The 25,974-nt window shown below is 41.9% G+C and overlaps 1 protein-coding gene across 1 annotated transcript; it reads right to left on the minus strand.

Annotated features, from left to right (window-relative positions):
- Positions 1-9,060: 9,060 nt before the first annotated feature.
- LOC128421647 (mesotocin receptor-like) lies at positions 9,061-13,090 on the minus strand. Its single transcript, XM_053404671.1, has 3 exons — positions 12,501-13,090; positions 10,169-11,258; positions 9,061-9,760 (listed from the first exon to the last, which is right to left on the minus strand). The coding sequence occupies exons 2-3, from the start codon at positions 11,079-11,081 to the stop codon at positions 9,561-9,563; spliced, it is 1,113 nt and encodes a 370-aa protein (XP_053260646.1). The 5' UTR covers positions 11,082-11,258; positions 12,501-13,090; the 3' UTR covers positions 9,061-9,560.
- Between the last annotated feature and the right edge of the window lie 12,884 nt (positions 13,091-25,974).

A 25,974-nucleotide genomic window follows, 5' to 3' on the forward strand; every position in this document is an offset into this window, starting at 1 on the left:
ACTGGCAGGCAGTAGAAATATATTTTTAAAAATTAAAAAAAAATGTCCAGTAGCACCTTAGAGACCAACTACCGTAAGTTTGCTCTTGGTATGAACTTTTGTGTGCATGCACACTTCTTCAGATACACTGAAACAGAAGTCACCAGACCTTTATATATAGTGAGAGGGTGGGGAGGGGTATTACTCAGAAGGGTGGGGGGATGGGTGATTGGCTGATAGGTGTGGTAAACCTGTTGACGACTGTTAACAACTGCAATTGGTCTTACAGGAAAAAGCAAGGGATAAGATGGCCAAAAATAGCTTTATCATGTATAATGAGATAAGAACCCAATGTCTCTATTCAGACCAGGTCTCTCCATGGTTTTAAGTTTGGTAATAAGTTGTAATTCAGCAACAGGCAGTAGTAGCTCTTCCTCCTCCTCACCACTGCTTTGGGGATTTGCCAGAATGGAAGGTAGGTCAACAAACAGGTTGCAGTACAGTGGTAGCTCAGGTTAAGTACTTAATTCGTTCTAGAGGTCCGTTCTTAACCTGAAACTGTTCTTAACCTGAAGCATCACTTTAGCTAATGGGGCCTCCTGCTGCCAACGTGCTGCCGGAGCATGATTTTTGTTCTCATCCTGAAGCAAAGTTCTTAACCCGAGGTACTATTTTTGGGTTAGTGGAGTCTGTAACCTGAAGCGTATATAACCTGAAGCGTATGTAACCTGAGGTACCACTCTACTGTCTTTAGAAGGAGCTGCTCACCTTTTTAATCATTACCAAATAGATGCTGCCTTGGAAACAAATGCTGCATCGATCTTCAAACCTGAACTGAGCATCAGGATGACTATGAATCACATGACCAGCCAACTCAAAACTTGGAATCAATGAATAAAAAGATAAACATGTTCCCAGATGATGATTGCTTTCTCAGAAGGTTTGTGTGTCACTATGATGACACTGGAGCTATCATGCATTCAGGTCATTCCAATGAAATATCTGATAACACAGTGTAGGATATGGACATGCTGTGCTTGCAATCGAGTGGACGGCGGGTTATTTACCCACAAGCCTTTTCTTCTTAGTAGGTGCTGGAAAGGGGTTGGGTTTTTAATTATCATTCAGAAATAAGCAGCAGCAAAGACAGCACATTTATCATTTACATTTATTTACAAAGACAGCTTTATCAAAAACACATGTTTGGGACATATAACACTAAACTGATTTTGACACCCGTCCTTCGAACTGGATTATATCTGCTGATCTTCCAGTGTAGGCCACAGGTGTTTTGGAAGGTAGCGAAGGAGAAACTGTGAAGTCTTCTAAGTGAACAGGCATGTTTGGAAAATCTTGCAGATCTCAGAGCTTTCTAGGTTTGTTTGTTTTTTGTTCTTACACCTCTCGTTGAATCCATCTACCCCTTCTTAATGTGCTGTTGAATTACTGGTGGGTCCACTAACAGCCTTTTTCTCAGACGTGAGTCATTCACATCAAATTATGTTTCTTGCAACTCTTCTAGTTACATTCTCTAGGGAACACCCCTCAGCTCTTAATATAGGCTCCTGCTGGCTTCTGTGCTGTTGTTTAAAGGTCAAGCAATTTTCCGCCCAGAAATGGCGGCACTTTGGTGCATAGTTCTGAACAACAGTAATCAAGTGTAACTGTGTGAATGTGTAGCAAAAACCTGTTTATGCCTCACAGGTTCTCTTTGCCTGTATCATGTGACTGACGTTTCTGAGTAATGTTTCTCTTTAACCAGGTGTTTGGTTGATTACAGACATTTTATGGCTTTTAAAAATGTGTTTGTAAGAGAGGGTTTATTGGTTTGTTTTTGTTTTATTATGTATTTCAGGTCCTCATTTTGTATTTTTATGCTGTGAACTGCCCTATGACCTTCAGATGAAAGGCAGTATACAAATTTAATTATTTATTCATTAAAGCAACAATGCCAGTTAAAGAGTTTTGGGTAGGCTTCCTGTTTTATTAATTGCTGGTCTCTCAGTATCTTGTTTATGAGTGTTTTTAATTGTGTTTATGAAATTTACTGTGTTTCTGAACTGGCTCCCCCATCCTCTAAGAAGTCAGCTGAGCAGAGATGATTGATCGGGAAGAAATTAGATTCAATTTGCCTGAGTTGCACTTTCAGAAGCAATTAGCCCTTCTTAGAAATTCATCCTTCTCCAGTTTTTTGCAATGCAGTTCTCCCACCAAGTTGTATGAACAAAAATGCACACATGGCTGCAAAATGTGCATAAAAATGCATAGATTGGCAAAAATAACAAACAAAATCGCAGTGTATTAGGGGAGTGGCTTTGAGAAAATGTGCACACAGTAATAGGCAAGACTGCATACCGATATGTGCATACTGGAAGAAATTTGCACTAAAATGCTGATGGATTTTCATGAATACTTACTTTTTAAAAAAAATTACAAAGTGATGTGGAAATATGGAAAAAGGAATTTAATATTTGAAAAAGGAGAAACTGAAATTGACAGATTTGCCCATGCCTAGTGGAGACCGGGAAGAATGTTTTCTTAGCTCAGAGAGGCTTATAAGAAGCTTGTGCTTAAATCTTTCCAGTGCAGTGCAAAGGCCTATCCATTCTATCTTCCCAGCTCCAGTTTTTAGGCTTCGTTCCATTGTTGATTTTACTTTTCTTTGTTTCTTTTACTGATTGCTGTTCTTAAATCATTGTTTTAACAGCCGTTAAACCACATTTACTTAACTGACAGTCACCATGGGAATAGCAACACTTAGTTTTCTTTTGGGGTTTATTTTTTAGAGTTTTAATTCCATCTGGCTCTCTGCTGGCTTTGTTATTTCTTGCTCCACTTTTTCTTTGTAAGATTCTGAATTGTGTTTGCTTCATAGCCGCTATGGATATCTCCATTTGGGGATAAACCTTACTACAAATAAATGGGGGGCAGTCTATAAATCTTTTAAATAAAATACTTCAAAGAAATACAATTCTTCAGTGAAAGTGTATTCTTGTCTGGCACCATTCTTCTGTACTTCGTTCAGCCTTGTATTTTAGCCCTAGGCTGGTAGCCCTAGCCAAAAATAAATTGCATGCAGGTGAGTGAATGGGTTGCTAGATGAGAGATGAAGCACTCTGTCCCTCCCAACATGCAGTGAAGAAATATAGTGGGTTGCTAACTGCAGGATGGAATTCTCCCTGCTTTTCTGCCAGCTCCCAGCAGGCTGATTTGTTCATTTATTTGCAGGCGATGCAGGTGGCACTGTGGGTTAAACCACAGAGCCTAGGGCTTGCCGATCAGAAGGTCGGCGGTTCGAATCCCTGTGACGGGGTGAGCTCCCGTTGCTCGGTCCCTGCTCCTGCCAACCTAGCAGTTCGAAAGCATGTCAAAGTGCAAGTAGATAAATAGGTACCGCTCCACCGGGAAGGTAAATGGCGTTTCCGTGTGCTGCTCTGGTTCGCCAGAAGCGGCTTAGTCATGCTGGCCACATGAGCCGGAAGCTGTACGCTGGCTCCCTCGGCCAATAAAGCAAGATGAGCGCTGGAACCCCAAAGTCAGTCACGATTGGACCTAATGGTCAGGGGTCCCTTTACCTTTACCTTTACCTTTACCTTTACCTTTACCTTTTCTGGATTTTGTTGTTCGGATGCATCCTTACATTAGTTATACAGTTGTACCTTGGAAGTTGAATGGAATCCATTCTGGAAGTCAGTTCGTCTTCCAAAAATAGTTCGCAAACCAGAACAGCCAGTTCCAGGTTTGCAGCGTTCGTAAGCCAAAACGTTCGAGAACTAAGCTGTAGGGCTGTAGCCATTAGGAAGTTGATACACAATGGCAAGATGACCAAATTCCAGAAAACACACACACACACTGGCAGAAGTTCGCAACATTGTTAGTTTCTCATTTTAGGAATTCTGACTGCAGAGAAAACTCTTATCTTTCTAATCAACAGAAATCTTTCTATTTCAGAAAAGAATAATCTGTGGGTTAGAAAATATTGAGATCGAAGCCATGGAAATATAATGGCTGAAGACAATGGTGTGTTAACATGTGGTGCTATCGTAAAACACTTCTGCGTTATTGCTAGCTTTGCAAATAAAATACTGTGCAGATCGATAAAGGCAAACCATTTTATGACATTAAAATGAGTTATACTAGATCTAGGTCACTGCATTTTATTTTGTTCAATAAGATCAGCAATGAAACATACATAAGTCAGATTAAAGTGAGCAAAGTTAGTGAAGCCAGAAAAAAAGATCTGTGAGAGGGAAAGATGAAGGTTCACACCACATTTTTATGAATGTGGGGTTCAATCCAGCTTCATCTTCCACCTGCAAGAAGGACCAGTAGCTCAGGTTGCCAAAATTTGAAAGTTATTGTGGCTAAAATTATATTATTGTTGTTGTTAAGATTTATATACCACCCTTCATCAAAAGATCTCATGGTGGTTCACAAAACAAAAATACAAGAAAAAGCACAAATAAATAGTTAAAACAGAAACAACAAAACATTAGCCCCCCCAACAGCAAACCCAACAGAATTGATTTCCTAATAGTCACGGATAGGGTTACAGAGTGAGCTTTCTTGAATTTGGTGAATTAAGTCAACATTTTAAAAGTAATTCTGGTTGAAGGAAGGTGCAACCTTGTCAGTGGAGCTTTCTGCAGGCTGCCACTGGTGGAGATACAAGTAGATGCACTTCCATCTTCCCACTCATTGGACAAAACAAATGGGGAGTTTTGTGTGAGTGGAATGATCACTCTGTGGGTGGGGGCCAGTGAAGACCATCAGGGCTGGGTGAAGGACACTTCCACCCCACAAAACAAACAAACCAAGAAAGGGAGTTTGGATTGCAACCTAGATTATTATTATTATTTTAGAGGAATGATAAACTCAGCTTGGGGAAGGGCCATAGATCAGTGACAGAGCACATGTTTTTACATGTCAAAGGTTCCTGATTCAATCCCTGGCAGGTAGGACTAGGAATGACTGCTGTCTGAAACCCTGGAAAGCCAATGCAGATCTGTATAGATGAGTGTGCTTGAATTCTGGGTCCTCCGTTGCTGAAGTACAACTCCCATCATTTCTGGCCATGGAAAATCTGGCTCTGGATGATGGGAGTTGTAGTCCAACAATATCTGGCAGCCCAAGGTTGAAGAACACTGGTGCAGACAACACTCTACTACATTGACCTGTTGGTCTGCCTCAGTATAAGGCAACTTCCTATGTTCAAATCCCTGGTTAGCTATGAAGCTCAGTGGATTTCTGAGGGAAACACATTTCCTTCTCATCCTAACCTACGTACATCACACTGCTCTGGTCCCTTTGGAGGAAAGGCAGAATAAAAATTCAGCTGTCGGCAGTTGTGGCTAAACAGTATTCAACACAATGTCTTCCAGATGTTTCTGAACTACTACAACTTCCATCAACTGTATGTTCAATAACATCTGAAAGGCACCAGGGACCATCCCTGCAATATTGTGATTTAGCTGGAAGGTTCATTTCTCTACCTTGTGAAGTAGAGAAGAGGATTTGAGTAGGAGGGAGAGGAGACTTTAAGATTCCCATTCTTGAAAAACATTTCCATAAATAATGACAGTCTTCAGCTGGGTTTTAATCTATTTGTGGTGCCTCTGCAGCTATCGAGACAGAAGAACAGAAGTACTCACACCACCATTCAGATTTAGAAATAATAGGTGTTTTTAAACCTGTTTAGCTAGTTGAAAAAATGAGCATTCTGGAACGAAGAGGAGTATTGTAAATTGTTTGGTTCCAAAGATCACATTGTGTAAGTGAAATACATTTGTCCACACGCAGAGGGGATCACTAATTCCCTTCCCCATCTGCAACCCCTGAAAACTGGCTCCACTTTGGGATATGATCTGGAGAAGTTGGAGGGGGATGCAGATGAGGGGGAAATTGGCAGCTACCTTGCACAAGAGGAAGGGCCTTAGATTTGCACAGCGGGGTCTTTGGATCCAAGCCAGCCTATGCTTTGTTTCTTTGACTTACTTGGCAAAAGGTCTCTCATAAATAAGGTTGTTTTGGTTTGCAGAATAGAAGGTAGGAGACAACAAGAAAAATGCTTTGCAAACTTTAAGCCACAGCTGGAGTCAGATTTTTTTCCCCTTGTACAAATAAATAAGGAGAATTGGAAGTTTTACAAAACACATGGAACAATACACAGTGGTTGTCATCTGGATAGACTGAACCTTTCTGCTTTAGCAGTTCTCAAAATAAAGAGGGATTTGGGGACTTTATGGGTCTGCGGGACACATGTTTGTGACAGCCACTTCCAGATGGGTGGCTCCAAGCTCTTATAAAATACTGTTCTTCTGCTGTAAGATGCAGAATTGCAAGTGACTTTCAACACTTTCAGGGATATTACACTTTTTTGTTAATGTTAATCCCACTACGTTGATACTAGTGAATGTGATGCAGCTGCTGTGTCAAGGGAAAGGGAAGCTCTAGTTCACCTAAGAGACCTTTGGGAGGAGGAATTCCAGGTGATCCTTCAAACTAAAAATCTGTAATTTATTTAGCACTACACATGCTTAGTAATGTGAGTGTAGTTGCCCATTAGTGTCCATGAAATGTGAATACCCAGAGTACTGAACTTATCTTTTGGATTGAAAGTGCCTCAGTAGGGAAGTGGCAACACATTGCCAAAATGGTGGTGACCATATTTTATTTTATTTTATTGTCTTTTTAAAGTGTTATGGTGCTGTAACACTCTTTTATTTAAAGAACATCTGTAATATTCATTAGCATCAAAAGGGAAGATTGGGGACACTTAAATTCCCAGGATGTTTATTTTCTACCATAAACCAAATTCCAAACTTATGCTGCTGTCCTGTAGACAAATACATACAGACTGATATATATCTATAGACTTAAATGTTGTTATTTAAAATATAGTATTCATGTTGTTAAACATACGGTTTTTCCATCAAAGCTCTATACCTGATAATTAGAACTACATAGGAAGCCACAAGTCATCATTAGCTATGCATAACAAAAATGATTCTGAATTAGGTGTGATGCTAAGAGTTTAGAAAACAAAGCTCATTTGAATGGTGTACATTCTCATCAGCTGGTAGACTGCTTCAAAGCCCATCTGCAGCTTTGCACAGTCATTTTCAGAAACAAAAATAAACTGATTTAACATGTGATATAGTGCATGTACACACACACACACACACACCTGTAATTTGGTTAAAATTAACAAAATTTGAATTTATAATGATCACTTTTCACTACATAGTGCCAAGGCTCAATGTGATGAACAATGTGCTAATTATTTGTTTAAGCATCCTACCTTTAAAAAAAAACAGTGTGTTTAATAAGGGGAAAAAGAAAGCTTTAAAATTTCTATTTCATTTTGCCAATTGTCAGTCTTCCTGTGATGTGAGCTGCAGAATGGGACACAACTATACCACATATCCCATAATCAGAGAGCTGCCAATCCCTCCTGAGCCCCAAGAAATATATTGTCATTATCATAATGGCATTATGTACCATCCATAGTTCAAAGGCCTACCAAAGCTGATGTGAATTTATTTATAAGAGGAAGGCATTCATATCAGCAAAAGCTGCCTGCATGAGGCAGTAATTTGATCATGAAGGAACTCTTGCTCAGTGGTAGACCATCTGCTTTTGCACCCAGAAGATCCTAGGTTCAGTCTTCAGCATCTCCAAGTATGACCAGGAGACTGCCCTGCCTAAAACCCCAAATAACCACTGCCAATCAGTGTAGACAGCTGGGCTACTTAGCATAATAGTTTGCCACGTTCTTACAAGTTTGCAGGAGTCCCCACTCTTTGTTTCATATCAAAGTTACAGAAAGATCATCATAAATAATTGACTAAAGGTAAAGGTAAAGGGACCCCTGACCATTAGGTCTAGTCGTGACCAACTCTGGGGTTGCCACGCTCATCTCACTTTATTGGCCGATGGAGCCAGCGTACAGCTTCTGGGTCATGTGGCCAGCATGACTAAGCCGCTTCTGGCGAACCAGAGCAGCGCACAGAAACACCGTTTACCTTCCCGCCAGAGCAGTACCTATTTATCTACTTGCACCTTGACGTGCTTTCGAACTGCTAGGTGGGCAGGAGCAAGGACCGAGCAACGGGAGCTCACCCCGTCACAGGGATTCAAACCACCGACTTTCTGATCGGCAAGTCCTAGGCTCTGTGGTTTAACCTACAGCGCCACCCGCGTCCCTCTAAATAATTGACTACTCCTCTCTCAATTAATTCAGATTAAGTGCATAATTTGATTTGCCAACAGCATGAGGTTTATAGAACACAATCAAGTACTAGAGGACCCACAAAGAGATATTGTGATAACGTCCTCCCAGGACTGTGGCTGCCCGGGATGTGAGTCACAGTGTGAGCCGACAGCCAGGAAATAGGCCACGGTCCTCTCACAATTTTACAAAACGTACATTTGTAGAGCCAAACGTCAATACCAAGAAACTGAGTGCCCTTGCCAAGTTTTTGAAAGGGCAGTGCCAGAAGCTGAATCATTGGTCACAGCATGTCAGTAGAGGAGGTTCAGAGAGACTTGAGAGGAACAGAAGGTGGAAAAACTAAAGGTTGAATAAAAAGGTAGAAAGCAGGAGTACAAGAAAATCCTGAAAAGTAAAGTCTGGCTGGCAAGACATTCTAGATCAAAAGTTCCATGTAATATGACCATGTAACAATGGGATTTTATACTCAACCTTGCAGCATTTCACTGGAGCCACCAGTGACTTTAGTAACTCATTTCTGTTCTGCTCACTGACATATCTATCCCTTCCTGCCCACAGGACTAGGAGGAGCAAAATAAACAATAGCTCATAAAGCAATTTTAATAGGCAGAGTCTTTCATAGTCAATCTTACTTTACATAATAATTCTGTAAGGTAAATCACTGTTCCTCAGCTTTGCCAAGATCATGCCCGGTCTATGACTTGGCATGTATTTTAATTAGTGTGGAGTGTGGAGCTCACATTACCTCATATGTAAGCACATGACCTGGTGCTTAATGAAGGGAATCTGAAGTACATGAAATCTGCACATAGGACAATCACTAATGGGAACTTGCTTTTTCTCTCCAGAGGCCACATGGACATGATGGCTAGCGCTGATGGGAATTGGAGTACAAAAACCTATCTAGAGACAGAAGTTCCCCCACGCTTCTCTAAAGCCTGCTGTATTGTCATATTACTAAAAGAAGTGTGCTTGGTATAATTTGTGAAAACAACCTTAGGAGAGTTGAGATATGCATTTACCGTGGCAAAGGTACCTTAGAGACATTATAGTACGTTCACTAAACTTGCTGGAGGAGGATACAGAATTGAGAGGAGCCTATGAATGTGTGTAGTTTGAGATGTACCTTGGTATGTATGGTGTTCAGCACTTGGCATGCAAATATATTCACATACAGCATGCCTTTTACACTGTGCTGGGAATTTTTAAACCTTGAATATATTTGCTTCAAAATTAAGGAAATACATATATAAAGAAATAATGTTTCTTACCACATGTGCACATACCCATATTAGAAAAATAGTTCAGTGAAACAAACATAAGCCGAAAAGGCAGGAGTTTATAGTAATTACACAGATGTGATATTGTCTTCAGATTCTTTCTCTCCCAAGTTAACACTGCCTGTAATGGTAGATTCTTCATGAGCTGCAGCGTTGTCCTGTATTTTTTTTGAACAACGTGGTATTTGACCACAAAAGTACATATAAATCCATGGATTAACACAGCTGTTAAGATTCCCTAGGAGCATAAGAATGGCTATTACTGGACCTGAAAAGAAAAGAATTTATAAGTCATTCAGAATCAGATTATTGTTCAATTCAACATAGTGTTTCTCTTGCACTATAGACTATTTGGAAATGTCTCGTTCAGTTTTGACTTGAGCAAATACTCCAGTTGATCTGCTCCAGTTGTTCATAAATCATAATGGGCATAACATTCAGCAGCCTTTGGGGCACGAGCATTTCAATAAGTTTTGAAGCAAAATTCTACTCATTTAAAAACAATTGATTTCCTGTGTTTGTTCTTTAAATTGGCAAAGAAATGCCATTTGATTTTGTTTCTTATTAAGCCATTTAATATTATGCCCACATTTAGAACGAATATAAATCCACCCAGATATTAAATATATAGCAATGTGATTATTGGCTATGTATCGGGCAAGATCACTGGCCTTACCTTCAGTCCTAGCATCACTGGGGTGCCAGGCAGTCCACAGCTGTGCGATGAAAAAAGGTGACCAACAGAAAATATAAGCCACAACTATCACCACTGTCATCTTTATAGTCTTGATCATAGCCTTCGATGTACAACTTGCATTGTTTCCCTGGCATGGCTGTATTTGCTTCTGATTCGTCACTTCCAATTCATTGCAGCTTTTCAAATGCATATGCATTTGAATTGCTCTGCAGATCCTCACATGACATACGATGAGGACAGCTGCGGGGAGGAAGAAAATAGCGATGGAAATCCAAGTCACGTACACCTTTGTGCCCCAGGGTTCAATGAAGTCAGCTTGGCAGTCAAAGATGCCTGGGGATACCTCTCTCTTCCGAAAGATAAATACCTGGGGGACGCTGAAGACCAGAGAAATGAACCAGCTTGTGCAGATCGGAGGGTTCCAAAGGGCCGCCTTCTTTGGAAAAGAGGCCATGGGGTGGCAAACCGCTTGGTATCTATCCAATGCCATAACCACGATCATATAAGTGGAGGCAAACATGCTCAACAGCTGGAGATAAATGATGGTTCTGCACAGAATGTCTGGGCCCATGAAAACATCTGTAATTTTCCAAAAGAGCTGCGGAAGGACTTGGAAGAATGCAACCATCAGGTCTGCAATGCTCAGGTGAAGCAGGAACACATACATCCTAGACAGCTTCATTCTTCTCCTCCATAACACCAGGATGAGGATGATGTTGCCCACAGACGCTGTCGCAAATATTATCCCCAGCACAGCGATTTCTACCAGAGCTAATTGTTCATTTCTCGACTGCCTTTCGGGAAGAGCTGGTGCATTTGTGGAGTTGAGGAAACCGGGAATGAAAGGAATGCCAGGCTCATAGTCTTCTTTGGAAAATGAGAAATTCTTCATAATGCAGAAGGGCTACTTTCAGAGAGGGTCACTTAGGTTGGCAGCCGTGGAAGGCAAGCTATTAAATATACCGCCAGTTGTTTATGTTTCAGTGTGTCTTGGAACATATGGGTTCACGCACCAGTGGACTTGAATTTCAAACTTTCTCTCTCGTCGTCCAATAAAAACATCTAAAAACTAAAAAAAAAAAACCAGCAGCTTTACTCTTAACAAGTAGATCTTTATGTAACTTGAGAAACTGCAGTTGTCTTAGCCAGGAGGAAAATCAGAAACACACACATACACTGAAACTTGTTGGCTTATAGAAAGTGAACTACCTATTTGCATTGACATCCCAAAATAAAAGCAGCCAAATTCATGCTTATACATTTGCTTATGGAATATTTTCCTAGTATCTACGTGACAACTGTGTTCTTTAATGTACCATAATTCTCTTCATCATATAATGACAAAGCTTTCTACGTATGTACATAGAAAGGCTGTGCACTTTTTCATCAAAAAGGAATGAAAACCCCCAGAACAAAGAAGTAGGCTAAAAACAATATATTCAACAAGGGGACCATATTTTCCCATTAACTTTTTTCTCCCACCACAAAAAGGTGCATTCACTATAAAAGATGTCTCCAAAAATAATCCTAGTTCTCCTTTGTTCTTTCCTTGTACAAAATTAAATATCATGATTGGAATCCCTTTGTTCATACAAAATAAATCCATGTCAATATAACCTAGAACTACATATCTGTTCTTGTATTTTTCACATTGAGCAAAAATACAATGGAGGATGCAGATTTAAAAAGTGCAAATAAGATATTCTTTGCTGTTTGAATGACTACAGCTTGTGAAACTGCCAAGCAGATTTACAGCTCTCCAGGCTTCTTCTTTTCTTGGTATGGACTACACTGTTTTATTGCAAAAAAAACCTACTGTTGATTTTGGGAAGGGTATGGCTGCTTCATACATTTACATTTTTAAGATGTGCCCATATTAGTCTGCAATGAAAATACGCAATGCATGAATGCAACAAAAATGTGATAGCAAATACACAATTTTGTAGCGGTTCCTCATACCAGTTCTTCCAGAATAGATTCCCAATGAGGGTATACTCGGAAGCAAACACAAGGCTGCCTTGCCGAGTATTGTACAAAGCAGCTCCACAGCAGAGCTAAAATCCTACACCTGTCGCTGTAGTCTCTACAGTATTATCAAACAGAGGTGTGCAATATTTTGGTCTACATTCCGACAAATATTCCCTCAATTTCCCCCCTTTGCTCCCCGCCCTACTATCATAAATATCAAATGGTCCCAAGCAAACACTGTCCCTTGTTTCTTATTTCCACCAGTTTAAGGCATGTTGTGTATCGGCAAACTAACAGGTCAACTCTTCTCTCTGTATTCATTAAAAAGGGCTATAGTACTTACTTAGCTTGCAGGTGTTGTTAAGTCTTGATAATCAGTGTCCATAAAGCAAAACGAATCCACAGTATCCTCAAAACGAGTGTTCCCCTGCCTGCTTAAAGCTGCATAGCAATAACTGAGTGACTGAGAAATATTTCTCCAGCTTTGATTCTGGAAAAAAGTGGGGGGGGGGACGTCCTTGCATTTGTTATATTGCAAACTCTTATGTACTTCGGCTTCTCTTAAGGTCAACAATTCTTCCACAGCGAACACTTGGTTTGTATTTAGATGAGGTTTTCAAGAGAAAATACTCCTAGTCACCGGATGTGTGAAATTGCTGCAAGTTCATCAAATCCTTCCCTTTAACATAAGCATAGCCTCATGTTTTCCGCTTCTCTTTTATAGTGTGCTATATATTAATGTTGTTTGGACTAGAAATGTAAACTGATGTTCCCGAAACAGGGAAAGCCTGGCTTTTACAGTGGCAAAAGTGACCGCAAATGGAATGCCATACATTAGTGTTCAGGTTCCTTCACATTTACAGGATGTAGTAGCTGGTCACAGTCCAGTATATTTTGAAATGCTTTTCTGGAACGTATAGTTTCGCAGGTGATGCTTGCAGATCTTCTTCTCGAAACAAATTCAGAAAGCCACTTATAATTCAGCTATGCATTTCTTCCCCTGCTAACCTGAAAGCACATCCAACACAACCCCCAATGAATGCTGGGAAATGCAGTTTATTAAGGATGCTGGGAATTATAGTGCTGTGAGAAGGAAACTATAGTTCCCAGGATTCTTTGGAGGTAGTCACGTGCTTTAAGTGTGCACTGAGTGTGTATTATAATTATATGGCATGGATCTGTCCTAAGCCAAACCTCTTCTGATCCCCCTTAAATGCAGGCTGCCAAGATCCTAAATCTATTTTAGATTTCATGCATAACCACGTGCCAAACCACATGCACTAGTTCTCATTTTACAGTTGCTTATGAATGTGGGCACATGTGAGCCACATCTAAGGGTTTTGCATCCTCAAGGACCGCAACTTGAGTAACCAAGATCTCGCTCTCCAGGGTTTCTGCAGCAGGCAGTTTGCCAGTCCCCATTGACCAAGACGACATCTGCGTCCTTGGCTAAGAGCTCAAGCCGTTCCTGCCAGTTTGATAACTTCTTTGCTGAGATTATTCCAAAATCTGTGGGAAAAAAGGAACAAGTGTGCACCTGCTTCTTCATCTCTCATCACAAAAATGCCAACTGTTATGTACTGAAATTCTCACCCTGGGCAAGCAGGGGGATACTGTAGATAGTTCAGGTCCACATATGCAAATAAGGGATCAAAAGTGACGTTCAGTGATTGGATAGTTACAGAAAATGGTTACTGTTGCGTTCTAGTGGAGCTCTATATAAGCAGGCTGGCTGAACCCTTCAGTTCAGTTCTGTTCTGACCTGTGAATAAACAAGAGCTGTTTGGAGAATCGCTGGGTCGTCTGATATGTTCACTCACAACTTAACACCAACACTCAGGAAACGGGTGGACTGTGAACCTGCACCATTCCATTTCTTTCTGTGTTTGAATAAGATAAAACACAACAAGGAAAGTGCATAGTTCTTTGGATCAGATTATACCTTTCAATGCAATTTGCCTTCCTGACCTCTTTGGGTTGACCTTTTCATTCATTTACAATGTCCAAAACGGAAATGCAGAAACAGTTGTGCACTACTATCATGTTTTCAAGGTCCAGATATCACATTGCAATCTACGGCTGTGTATACGCTACAGCTTTAAAGCACATTTGAAGCACATTCTTTCCCTCAAAGAATTCTGGGCACTGCAGTTTGTGAAGAGCTACTAAAGATTGTAACTTTGTAAGGGGGTAAACTCCAATTCTTTGAGGGAAAGAATGTGCTTTGAAGGTCTAGCGTGTACACACTTATTGTGTGTTTCCGTCTCCCTTCGGAAATGGGGGGGGGGGTGAAGCGGGAATTATGACTGCAGATGGAGAATCATGCCAAACATATAAAATATTAAATCATTAAGCTCGCTTCGTGCTCATGAGATATATCACATTACAGTGGTACCTCGGGTTAAGTACTTAATTCGTTCCGGAGGTCCATTCTTAACCTGAAACTGTTCTTAACCTGAAGCACCACTTTAGCTAATGGGGCCTCCCACTGCTGCCGCGCCACTGTCGCGCGATTTCTGTTCTCATCCTGAAGCAAAGTTCTTACCTGAGGTACTATTTCTGGGTTAGCAGAGTCTGTAACCTGAAGCGTATGTAACCTGAGGTACCACTGTACAGTGAGTTTTCAGGTTCCCCACCCACCAAAAAACTGTGTTAAGTTGTGGGTTGACATAGCAGACGACACAGCGATTTCTCCCAAGCAGCTCTTTATTTTGTAAGCTGGAACAGAACTAAACTGAGGAGCTCAGTCAGCCTGCTTATATAGAGCTCCAGAACAATGTAACTGTTGCCATTTTCTAAAACTATCCAATCACTGAACGTCACTTTTCGATCCTTCATTTGCATACAAAACTATCCAATCACTGAGCGTCACTTTTCGATCCTTCATTTGCATAACTATCTACAGTATCCCCCTGCTGGCCCAGGGTGAGAAACCTCAGTACATAACAAACTGGATATAAGGGTCAAGCCAGACTTAACATTTGACTCATAGAGTTGCGTCAAGAATGCACATGCAGACTTCCATAACGATATATCAATTTTTTAAAGCTGATTTTCATTTTTTCCTTCTTCCATTGAGAAATGTGTGCTGGGACTATGACCGCAGACCCTTCCAAATATGCAATGTTCGATGAAGTTATCCCATTTTTTAAATGAGCCAAAATACACGGGTCTATTAGACCAAAGACCTCACATAACTTGCACCACAGAACATATGGGCTTTTGCCACTGTTGACCAACCTTTTGCCCCATTGTGGTGTTTTGCTTGAGAACGTCTGCCTCAGATTTTGGCTCTGATCCCAAGACACTGTTTTTTAAGAGAACTAAGTGAAGCACAGTCTCTTCAGACTCTGGGAGCCTGGAAGAACTCTAGAAGGCCTCTTGCTTAGTTTGGATGGACATTCGATATCCCCTAAAGGGGGAAAGGAACTATGTTTGCTAGAGGAAAAATAACAAAACCAAGGTCCTTAGAAGTTTACAATTACATTAGAATAGTGGTGGTTGTTCATTTGTATTGTAATAAAAAATGGGGTTATCAACCAGTTAAAAATATTTTGTCCAGTTGTCCAAAAATTGATGAGTTAAAAAAAAGTTTGCCTACCGCATTGAATTCAGACTTACTCCTAGGTAAATACATACTGCAGCATTAATATAGATAATATTTTTTAGGAAACTTAACCAGGCAATTTTTCTCAGTTAAGCTCAAGGGAAATATTTCTCTAATTTGGATTTTCACTGACTTTTTAAAAGCACTGAATAGTGAATTTAAAATTCCTGAAGCTACATGGGGCACTTCTAGGTGGCTGTTCACTCTGGAGTCTGTGGTTTGCATGCATGCAAGTTTGGAACAGTTTCCACATGACATTGTCTTAATCTGAAAGCTTACCCATATTATTTCCCCATTTAATCCAAATTTACAATTTCTGTGGAAAAGCCAGTAAGTAGCAAAACAAAACTTAAATGGTAAATCTGGAATTAATTGGGGTAGGGGAGTAAGGTTGGCATTTTTATTGGGTTGATGTTATGTGGATGCTGCAAAAATAATAAAATAATAAAAATGCTCAGCACCAAGTACAGAAGAAGCTGCCATGTGGAGGCACCCACAATCAGTGGCATAGCGTGGGTTGTCAGCACCCGGGGCAAGGCAAGTAATTTGCGCCCCCTAACCTGTGGATTTGCGCCCCCTAACCCGTGGATTTGCCCTAACCCCCAGATGTTGCGCCCGGTGCGGCTGGCCCCCCTGCACCCCCCACGCTACGCTACTGCCCACAATGAATAGGTTAGAATAGTTTCTCCCTTGTGTGCAGTGATTATCAACCACAAAATGTATCGCAAGAACTTTACTTCATAGTTTGGCTAAGTAGCCAGGATGTTTCAATAGGAAGAGCTGTTGACTACTTCATCGTTAGGATAAAAATAGGCTCTGCGATATCTGGGATTTTTCAGTGTAATTATGGCAACATAAACATAGTCCTTCTAGGAACAGAATGATTGCTAGCAGATGTCTGTAGCCATATAAACAAGATTACCAAAGGAATATTTATTGTTTCAGCATGCAGGAATATGAAGAGAGAGTATCAGAGATTCTGTAAAATTTCACAACGCTCTAGATTTTTTTACTTATCAGCTGCACCTTCATTGATAAACTTGTAATGGTTTCATATTATATTGCACAATTTTTGGGCCATTGGTTGGATCCAACCTTAGCCATGCTTAGAGTTGATCCGTTGAAATCAGTGTGACTTAAGTTAGTAATGATGACTAACGTTCAGTTGTTGATTTCACTAAGTGTAAGCATGACTAAGGCTGCAGTCCTAACCCCACTTAACTAGGACTGGGAGTACACCCCATTGAATTCAATAGGACTTAATTCCAAGTAGACATGTCTAGGATTGTGCTGTAAGTCTGTATCCAGCCCAGTATGCTTTGCATCCATTATTTCAGTGGATATTTTCTGATTCTTGCATCTCCTTCCTCTAAAATATGATGCCCTTGTAACAGCCAGTGTGGTGTACCAATTCAGTGAATGTTAGACTAGGACCTGGGAGACCATGGTTCAAATGACCAGTCAGCAAGGAAGTTCACTGGGTGACTTTGTCAGCAACTGCTTCCCAGCCTAAATTACTTCACAGGGTTGTTGTGAAGATTAAATTAGGAGGGGAAGAACCATGTATGCCATCTTGAGCATCTGAGAGAAAAGGGTGTGCGTGCAGTGGGCAGTGTGTGTGAAATGGAAACAGCACTGTGGAGATTGGAAGAGACAAAAACAAAACCAGCTGAGTTTCCTACCACAGTTAGCTGGAACAGGTATAGCTTTGGAGGGGCTGAACACATGCTTACTGTAAGAATGCATGTTGTATGTCAGGGCTAGGGAGCCTATGGTCCTCCAAAATGTTGCTGGACTACAATTCCCATCACCCCAACCATTGGCGATATTGGCTGAGGCTGATGGGAACTGGAGTCTAGCAACCTCTAGAGCGGTGTTTCCCAAACTTGGAGATCCAACTGTTTTTGAGCTACAATTCCCACCATCCCTGACCACTGGTCCTGCTAGCTAAGGATGATGGGAGTTGTAGTCCAGAAACAGTTGGAGACCCAAGTTTGAGAAACCCTGCTCTAGAGGAATACAGGTTCCTCAGCCCTGTGCTTACTTCCTACTTGGATAATTAAAACAGATTATACAAAAGTACAGTGGTACCTCTGGTTATGAACTTAATTCGTTCTGGAGGTCCGTTCTTAACCTGAAACTGCTCTTAACCTGAGGTACCAATTTAGCTAATGGGGCCTCCTGTTGCCGCCACGCCACCAGTGCACAATTTCTGTCCTGAGGTAAAGTTCTTAACCTGAGGTACTACTTCCGGGTTAGCGGAGTCTGTAACCCGAGGTGTTTGTAAGTTGCCACTGTTGCCACTGTATTCTAATTCTCCGGTATAAGCAAAACCCTGTAGTGCTGGTGTTGTCCCTGGGATTTCTCAGTACTCAAAACAGGGAGTGCCTAATAATACTTTTCCAAAGAAAAGGAATACATCCAATTACTATTGTTATCATTAGATTAAAAAATCAGATGTAACTGTGCTCAGATAACTTAATCAGACACACCTTCTATCTCCCTGCAGTTCACAAACTATAAATCAAGCAGGGGAACTTGAACCTTAATCTAACAAAGGAGTACGACTAGTGGCGCAACAGGAGATCAGTACATGACTCTTTTTATCCCCTGGGAGATCCTATCTGTAATAGTAATCTTTTAACCTGCTTTCAATGGAACCCGCAGTGTCATTGTATATCGGGGGTCATAGGTTAACCTTGGATTCTTATTTATAGGGATGGATTTCACCGACTACAAAAGCATCACTTACTTGTGGGGAAGCACTGCCTGCACATGAATTTTGCCCCTGAGACTCCCAACTCACATCCAGCTGGATGACAGTAACTGAACTTTCCCCTCTATCAATCTGTTTGCTGAAAGAAAAACCCAAGAAGGTTCTTCAAACTGCTTTTGAAAATGGAAAAAGCTGTGTGAATGTCACACTTACTTTTGACTGCTGAGTATTACCCACGCAGCTCATTTTTATCTGTGATCTGTGCCACTGTTGTTTTAAATTGTGTTTTTAATGCTGTGTATTCTACATTATTGGTTATTGTGGAAGGAAAGAGCAGGGTGGAAAAGCATACAAATAAAAAAAAATATGCTTGCCTGCTGATAGCCTTGGTGTTCCAACAACGCGTTTCATTCAGTGATGGTTGGAGAAGATAACTTACCTAGATTCCTCTCCTGAAAAGAGGGCTTCAGACAGGAGCAGAAGAAAAAATGATCAGAGAGCTGTGATTTTGGGCTGTGATCTAAAAGCATTGAGGGGGGAGGGAGGTGGCAGTACCCCTAAATATATGATATGGGAGCTGTGAACTTTGCCTGTTAGAATGGTTAAGCTCAGTGCTATTTTTCTAGAAAAAGAGGGGCCAGGACTCACAATGAACACCTCCTTGTTCTCTTATAATAGCAATGGCACCCACCTGAGAGATGCTGGAACTGAGTTCCAGTGAATTCTGGCTGGGGGGGGGGGAGCCCTGATTAAGCTATGCCTCCACCTATGAACAACCTGTGTCAATAAAGCAAACACTACAGAACGTCAATAAGACTTCAGTTGACCTCCTACCAAAGGACATCAAACCTGCGTAAGTGCTGCATGGACCACCAGAACGCTTAACCCACAGAGGAAGGATGTGCATAACAATGGCATACACTTCCATAGACCAGAATTTATTTCATCACATGCATGGAGGGTTCTCCTAAGTTGGCAGGTGTATATGTAAAGAAACGGGTGGAAGGGAAGAAAGAAATGTAAGCAGTTAAGTCAGAGTTGAGGAAAATGCCAAAAAATAATAATACAGATCATGCCAATTACATTGCAGTTTAAATGTATGTAAAAGGGGGGGAGGGGTAAAGGAAAGTGCACATCCGGACATTAGTAAGCTGATTAACACCTGCTGTGTTGAAAACTGGTCCGCCTGCTCTTGTTTGAGCATGTTTAAAGGCAATCCAGGGCTTGACCTAAATGTAAAAAGTGTGTTGGCTCACCTAGATCAGTCTCTGTATTTGTGACTTCTTCTTCTGTTGGGAAACAAAATCTCCTTTATCTCCTTGTAACTGGCTCTACAAGGTATTCTAAGCTGCATCTGCCTGCGCTTCTTGCCAAATTAAACGAATTGGCAGAGTGGTCCAAATCCTTGCCAAGGTGGGGCAGAGTGGCAGATCAGCTGCTGCATCTGAAGCTCTGCCAGATTACGCCAGCCAGGAAAGAAGGTAGGGGAGCTGTTTTTGTTTAAGTTTTTATTTATTTACTTATTTTGCTGTGCCGGCTCCGAGTTGGCATAGCTGAGGAGCCTGGGTTAGGTTTCTCTCTGGTGTATGGTGCGGTTGGCTGGCTCTGCTTACACATACCCCATAACCCCATTTCGGGCCCTACATTGGCTACTGACTGTCTTTAAGGACCGGTGTTATATGGTCTCGGCAGCTGCTCCCAGTCACCAGTCTAGTTGCTGCATTGTGGATCAGTTGTAGTTTCCGAGTCACTTTCAAAGGTAGCCCCACAGAGAGTGCATTGTCATAGTCCAAGCAGGAGATAACCAGTGCATGTAGCACTCTGGCAAGACAGTGTGCAGGCAAGTAGGGTCTCAGCCAGAGCTGCCTTTTAAATATATGGTGTGAATGTGACCTAATGTACATCCCACCTTGCAATATATAATCCATACCAAGGCAGCTTACAAGGAACATTAAACTAACTTATCAAAGTCACCCTTTTAAAAGCCCACCAGGACCATTCTCTTGGGGCAATTGGTGGCCGTCTCCTTACTTGCTCTGCTCTAAGGAGGAGACTGAGAGCCTCATTTGATGGGTGGAAATCAGCAGGGCTCTTGGCTGTGGCCATTGGTGCCAGACACAGGGACCTGAAAGCACAGGGCAGTTCCCCTGTTCGCATTCCCACTAGGCATAAACTCCTTATTTATCAGCCATTACCATGTCCCTCCCACCCACTCAAACAACCAGCTGTCTCAAACTGGATTTATGGCAGATTAGCTGCGCTGTTCAGTGTTTGTGACCCAAATAAATGCAAGGTGTTCTTGCATCTTCTCCCACCCTCCTCCAAACTTTCCTGTCTAAGCTGCCAGCTTAAGTATTTTCCTCTTTTCCTTTCTACCTGTTCAAAACATTGTTCCTTCCATTCCCAAGACCCTCTTCTTCTCTGCTAGCTATGCATAGATAGACCCATTCTAAGAATCCTCACTGTGTCTGTCTCTTTCCATCCACATTATCCTTTCCCATCTCCAGAGACAGGGAAGTGCAAAGGAGGGTGAAAGCAGAGTTGCCTCTTTTCAAGTTTATGTGTATGTCATAAACTACGCCCTACAGTGTGTCTGCTTAGCTGCCAAACTAAACAGACATTTGCAATGGATAGTGTGCTTATAACAATGGCAAAGTCACGGAGAATGAGAGAGAGTAGATTCATATAAACAAAAGGACAGGAAAGTTTATTGCTGGCTAGTATGCTTCATTTGTAAGTTTGAGATATTTATCAGTGTACATAATTACACGGAAAACAAGTTCTTTTTCCATTTCCGGCTGCCACCTAGTGTTTGAATGTAGAAGAGTTTTGTAGTACAGTCAAGTACTGTATTATTTTCATGCTCCTCCAGAAACCTGATAATTCAGCATTCATCCTGGTTTGTTTGCAGGTAGATTAGATGATGTGGACTATTTAATGAGCATTGCTTCTGATTTGTTTGTGGGGAGGCTAGATGATGTTGCATCAAACCAAGTGTCATCCCACACTTTCCAGTATGTTTTCCTGTTGCTTTCCTTAACACAAAAAGTCCAGGCAACTATAATTGTGCCATCAGAAATTGTGGTTATGTGAATGAATCCCACCTGAGAACAGCAAAAGTCTGGAAGCATCCTGTAAACAGCCGTTATTGAGCATTGATTCCAATTTACTAACAACAAATATTTATCCTGCATTCATCCTAATTTGCATGCAGGTTGTTTACACGTCTCTCTGCTCTTCCAAACCATCTCCATTTTCAGATAGGATTTACTCATGTACTGGCAAATTCAAGTTGCTCGTTGTCATGTAACTGCCCAATAAACAAATCAGAATGACTTACTCAATAAAGAACCAAGATATTCTAAGCACCATGTGCAAATTCAAGCAATCAGGATGGATGCTGAATAGATATGTTGCCTGGAGGAGCCGTCTGCCAATTTCCTTACATCACAAAATTATTTTTTCTAAGTGGATTATTTGTGCCATACAGTGCTTTAATCCATTTGAATCGCTTGGGTTGGTGCTTGAAACCCTCCTGACTGCAGGCATCTTCCAGTTGTTTCTGTTAAATCTTCTTTACCATAAAGAGCGAACATTTCCCCACAATATTTCAGTGGGGGTAGTAGCTTAAAGATGGTGGTGTTAAGACAAATAAAAGTGCATAGTATTGGCTAAGCCCATCTTGAATTCTAGGCATAAGCCTTATTACTGTGCCCCTTGCACACTTTATGCATACGGGAATATTTTCTCCATATTCTGTCCACGAAAGGGATGTTTAGGCTACGTATCCAGTGGTTTAAAAAAACAAACATGTCAATCAGAAAGCAGAAATGAGAAATCATGCAAATCACGCAAATGCCCAAATCATTTTGCATAATTTATTCTACAATATCAACTATTATACATAATTAATTCTGCTAGAAAGGGACTGGGGAAATAAGTTGTTCAGTGCCCTGAACCTTTTCCCCCTGGGGGCCACTTGGTTTCAAACAGCCTCCCAGGAAATTTTGAAAAAGCAATCTCTTGTGGCCCCCGAGTGTTTGCCCACCAAAGCCTTTTTGCGGACTCACCAGGAGCTCTCCCCTCTGTGCGGGGGGCGTGGCTAGCCCCCTGCGCTATTAGGGAGTCCCCGGCTGCGTCACTCCTTGGGTCGACCAATCTGGTCAGCTGGGGGAGGGCGTGGCTAAATAAATAAATAAATAAATAAATACTACAGTACGCTTTTGGGACTTTGACGTGTGATGCTAATTATTTCCCCCAAGAGTTAAATGATAACTAATCAGAGGCAGCTACAGTTGCAAATGGCAACAAAATATCTGTGAAAGAGGAGCAGGTTTGCTCAAGTGTGTTGCAGGTAGAAATTATTGGCAAAGCCTATTTGGTGTTTTGCAACTTTCTGACTAGTTGCAGGACCTTAGCCAGACCTAGCAGAGTACACGCAGAATCCATGGAAGCAATTGGTGACTTGGCTGCAGACAGGATAGACGAAGCAGGAACCAGGAACTTGTAGTTAGGTGTTTATTATATACAGTGGACTATTTACAGGAACAGAACGCAGATCTTTTGCTAGCTCTCTCTGACATGACTCACAACTCCTACACTGACACACAGAACTCTGAACTCTGAACTCTGACTAACACATTCCAGTTAAAGGTAAAGGTACCCCTGCCCGTACGGGCCAGTCTTGACAGACTCTGGGGTTGTGCGCCCATCTCACTCAAGAGGCCGGGGGCCAGCGCTGTCCGGAGACACTTCCGGGTCACGTGGCCATCGTGACAAAGCTGCATCTGGCGAGCCAGCGCAGCACACGGAAACACCGTTTACCTTCCCGCCAGTAAGCGGTCCCTATTTATCTACTTGCACCCGGGGGTGCTTTCGAACTGCTAGGTTGGCAGGCGCTGGGACCGAGCAGCGGGAGCGCACCCCGCCACGGGGATTCGAACCGCCGACCTTTCGATCGGCAAGCCCTAGGCGCTGAGGCTTTTACCCACAGCGCCACCCGCGTCCCCTCCAGTTAGGAGGCCATTAATTATCACTCCCTTGAAAGAACTTGACCAATCAGGGAGCGGTCTCCATGTCTCTGTTATCACCAGGCAGACTTACTCCTTCAGATTGCCTTCTGGCTGTCTGCCAAACCTTAATTGACTCTGTGTGCGTAGCTGCACGTACACAGTTTCCCAACAGAAATACTGTTTGTAATGAAGTGAGCGCAGTAGTTTACTTGCTCGAATTAACAAATAAGAAAGTTTTGAGATTTTAAATTCTAGATTAAAATTGATTACTTGAGAAGGGGATTGTAACAAAAACACTGGTATCTGGTGGGCAGACCAAAGCACTCGTCAGGAGAGCTATGAGATTCAGGTGAGAGTCAGATGCCTTTTCAATCCCAGCAGGTATATAACAGGAAGACCTGGCCTGCCCAGGCCGCAGTGTTAATTTTATGAATTTTTTAAAATCACCATGGTATTTAAGAATAATATCTTATGTCCTTTAGAGGAGAAATTGTGAATTGCAGAATTTTAAATACCCGTCGTCATCCTTGGCTCACCACGTTTCCCCTTCCTCCGAGGCTTCTATCTCCTTTCTCCATGAGCCTGGGCAGCCCCTGAGTTGTTGGTTCTTCGGTGCGCGGTGGGTCAGACATGGAAGGCAGAGGGCTGAGAGCTGTGGTGGTGTGGCTCGGGCAGCATGGTGCCTCCCTTCCCATTGGAGCAGCCCCAATCTCATTCCTACTTGCGTGCAAGCAGGAGGGGGCGGGAGTCCTCAGCTGGGAAGAGAGGCATCACACTGCCTATCGGAGCAGCCCCGATCCCAACTCCTACTTGCGTGCAAGCAGGAGGGAGCAGGGATCCCTCAGTTAGGCAGCTCGAAGCCTCCCCCTCGGAGCAGCCCTGAACCCATTCCTACTTGCGTGGAAGCAGGAGGGGGCGGGGATCCCTCAGCTGCAGTCCAGATCATCTCAGTTTCACCCTTCACATTAGTGCAGGCATGTTGTTGTTTTTTCAGTTGAGATGAATACATTGTAAAATTTCAGTTAATGTCAGTTGGTCTAAATCTGGTATAAATATATTTGGACACAAGTATACCTGGTGTTATGTTCCTGTTCATATGTTGTGAACTTAAAAGTTGACAGACAACCTTTATTACTGTGTAATGTAGTTTACAATGTTCCTGACATATATTTCAGCTTTCTGGATTTATTTTTCATCTGGCCTTCAGGTATGAAAGGCAGAGTGATTTAACACCTGTGCAGATTTGTCATCCCTGTGACGAAATGAAAAGTATGCAATTTGCAATAAACTTTGCATAAAATTGTTGCATAAAATTTGCATTTAATTTTAATGATTCTAAGAATGTCAGGCAAAATGGTCAGGCCTCACGCATGTTCACTTCATCAATTCATGCCTCAGCTCTCATGCTATCTGTTGCTGCTACTGCATGTTATAGTCTCCATCATCTGGGACAACAGTCTCAGGAGTTGAAGGAGTCCAGGTAAGGAGATGTCAATAATAATGGAGAGTTTGTTTCTTTGAAGTTTGACCACAGCCACTGTTTTCTTCTTTCTACTCAAGACCTAAGTGTAAAAGTAAGTTAAACCCAACAATTCCTGTGGGAAGCAACCGTTAAAGCTCAACAACTTCAATCCTAAAAAATGCTCAACAACTTTGGCCAGCCCCCACATGTTCTCTTAATCAAATTTGTCCCTCTGAAAAAAGTTTGGACACCACTGCCCTACACAGTTACTTAGAGATTACTGTATATATTATTGACCACTTCTGTTTCATCCTTGCAGGGTTGCTCCCCAAATTGCAGTGCTGACTAAATTGCGGAGATGTCATAAACCGTTGCAGTATTTTAGCCACGCAGCCATACCAGTACACTTATAAATTATAATAGGAAAGGCTGTTATGTTTTTTTAAGTGTTTACTTAAAAGGGGGAAAAAAATCTCCTCCACTTAAGAGCAGCAACTCATCTGTTTGCAGCGACCTTTTTTTGTTTGTTTCTAGGTGGACACACCAAGGTCTAACTCCAGATACGTTACAATCTTTAAGATTTTATTTTATGGCTTTATATGTGTTGGAAAGCCGCCTAAAGTGGGCAGGGTATAAATAAAACAACAACAATAATAATATTTATTCTTCTTCGTTCTTTCTTTCTTTTTCTTTCTTTGTGCGTGTGCGTTAAATACGGCATCTCCATTATCAACCCGGAAACTCCCTGCCCTAGAGAACGAGACGTGCCCCTTTAAATATTTGTTCTCTCTTTTGCCATTTTTAGGAGACCGGCGGCTATCGAGTTTGTTTGTTGTCGTTAAACGGCGCGTGGCTAAACGTTCCAGCTCGCACGCATGCGTACTAGGTAAAGATGGGGTAGGCGCACGACCCCTCAGGCGCGCGCGCGCGCGCGCGCGCGCGTGTGTGTGTGTGTGTGTGCGTGCTTTATAAATAAATAAATAAATCTCGACGCCGGCGCGTCTCTAGCGCGCGTGCGCG

This window comes from Podarcis raffonei, chromosome 10, assembly GCF_027172205.1.
Source record: "Podarcis raffonei isolate rPodRaf1 chromosome 10, rPodRaf1.pri, whole genome shotgun sequence".
NCBI lineage: Eukaryota > Metazoa > Chordata > Lepidosauria > Squamata > Lacertidae > Podarcis > Podarcis raffonei.

Coding starts and splice junctions, on each gene's coding strand:
- LOC128421647 (XM_053404671.1), bottom strand. CDS start 11,081: ATGAAGAATTTCTCATTTTCCAAAGAAGACTATGAGCCTGGCATTCCT. Junction 9,761..10,168: donor CAGTGATGCTAGGACTGAAG/GTAAGGCCAGTG, acceptor TTTTCTTTTCAG/GTCCAGTAATAGCCATTCTT.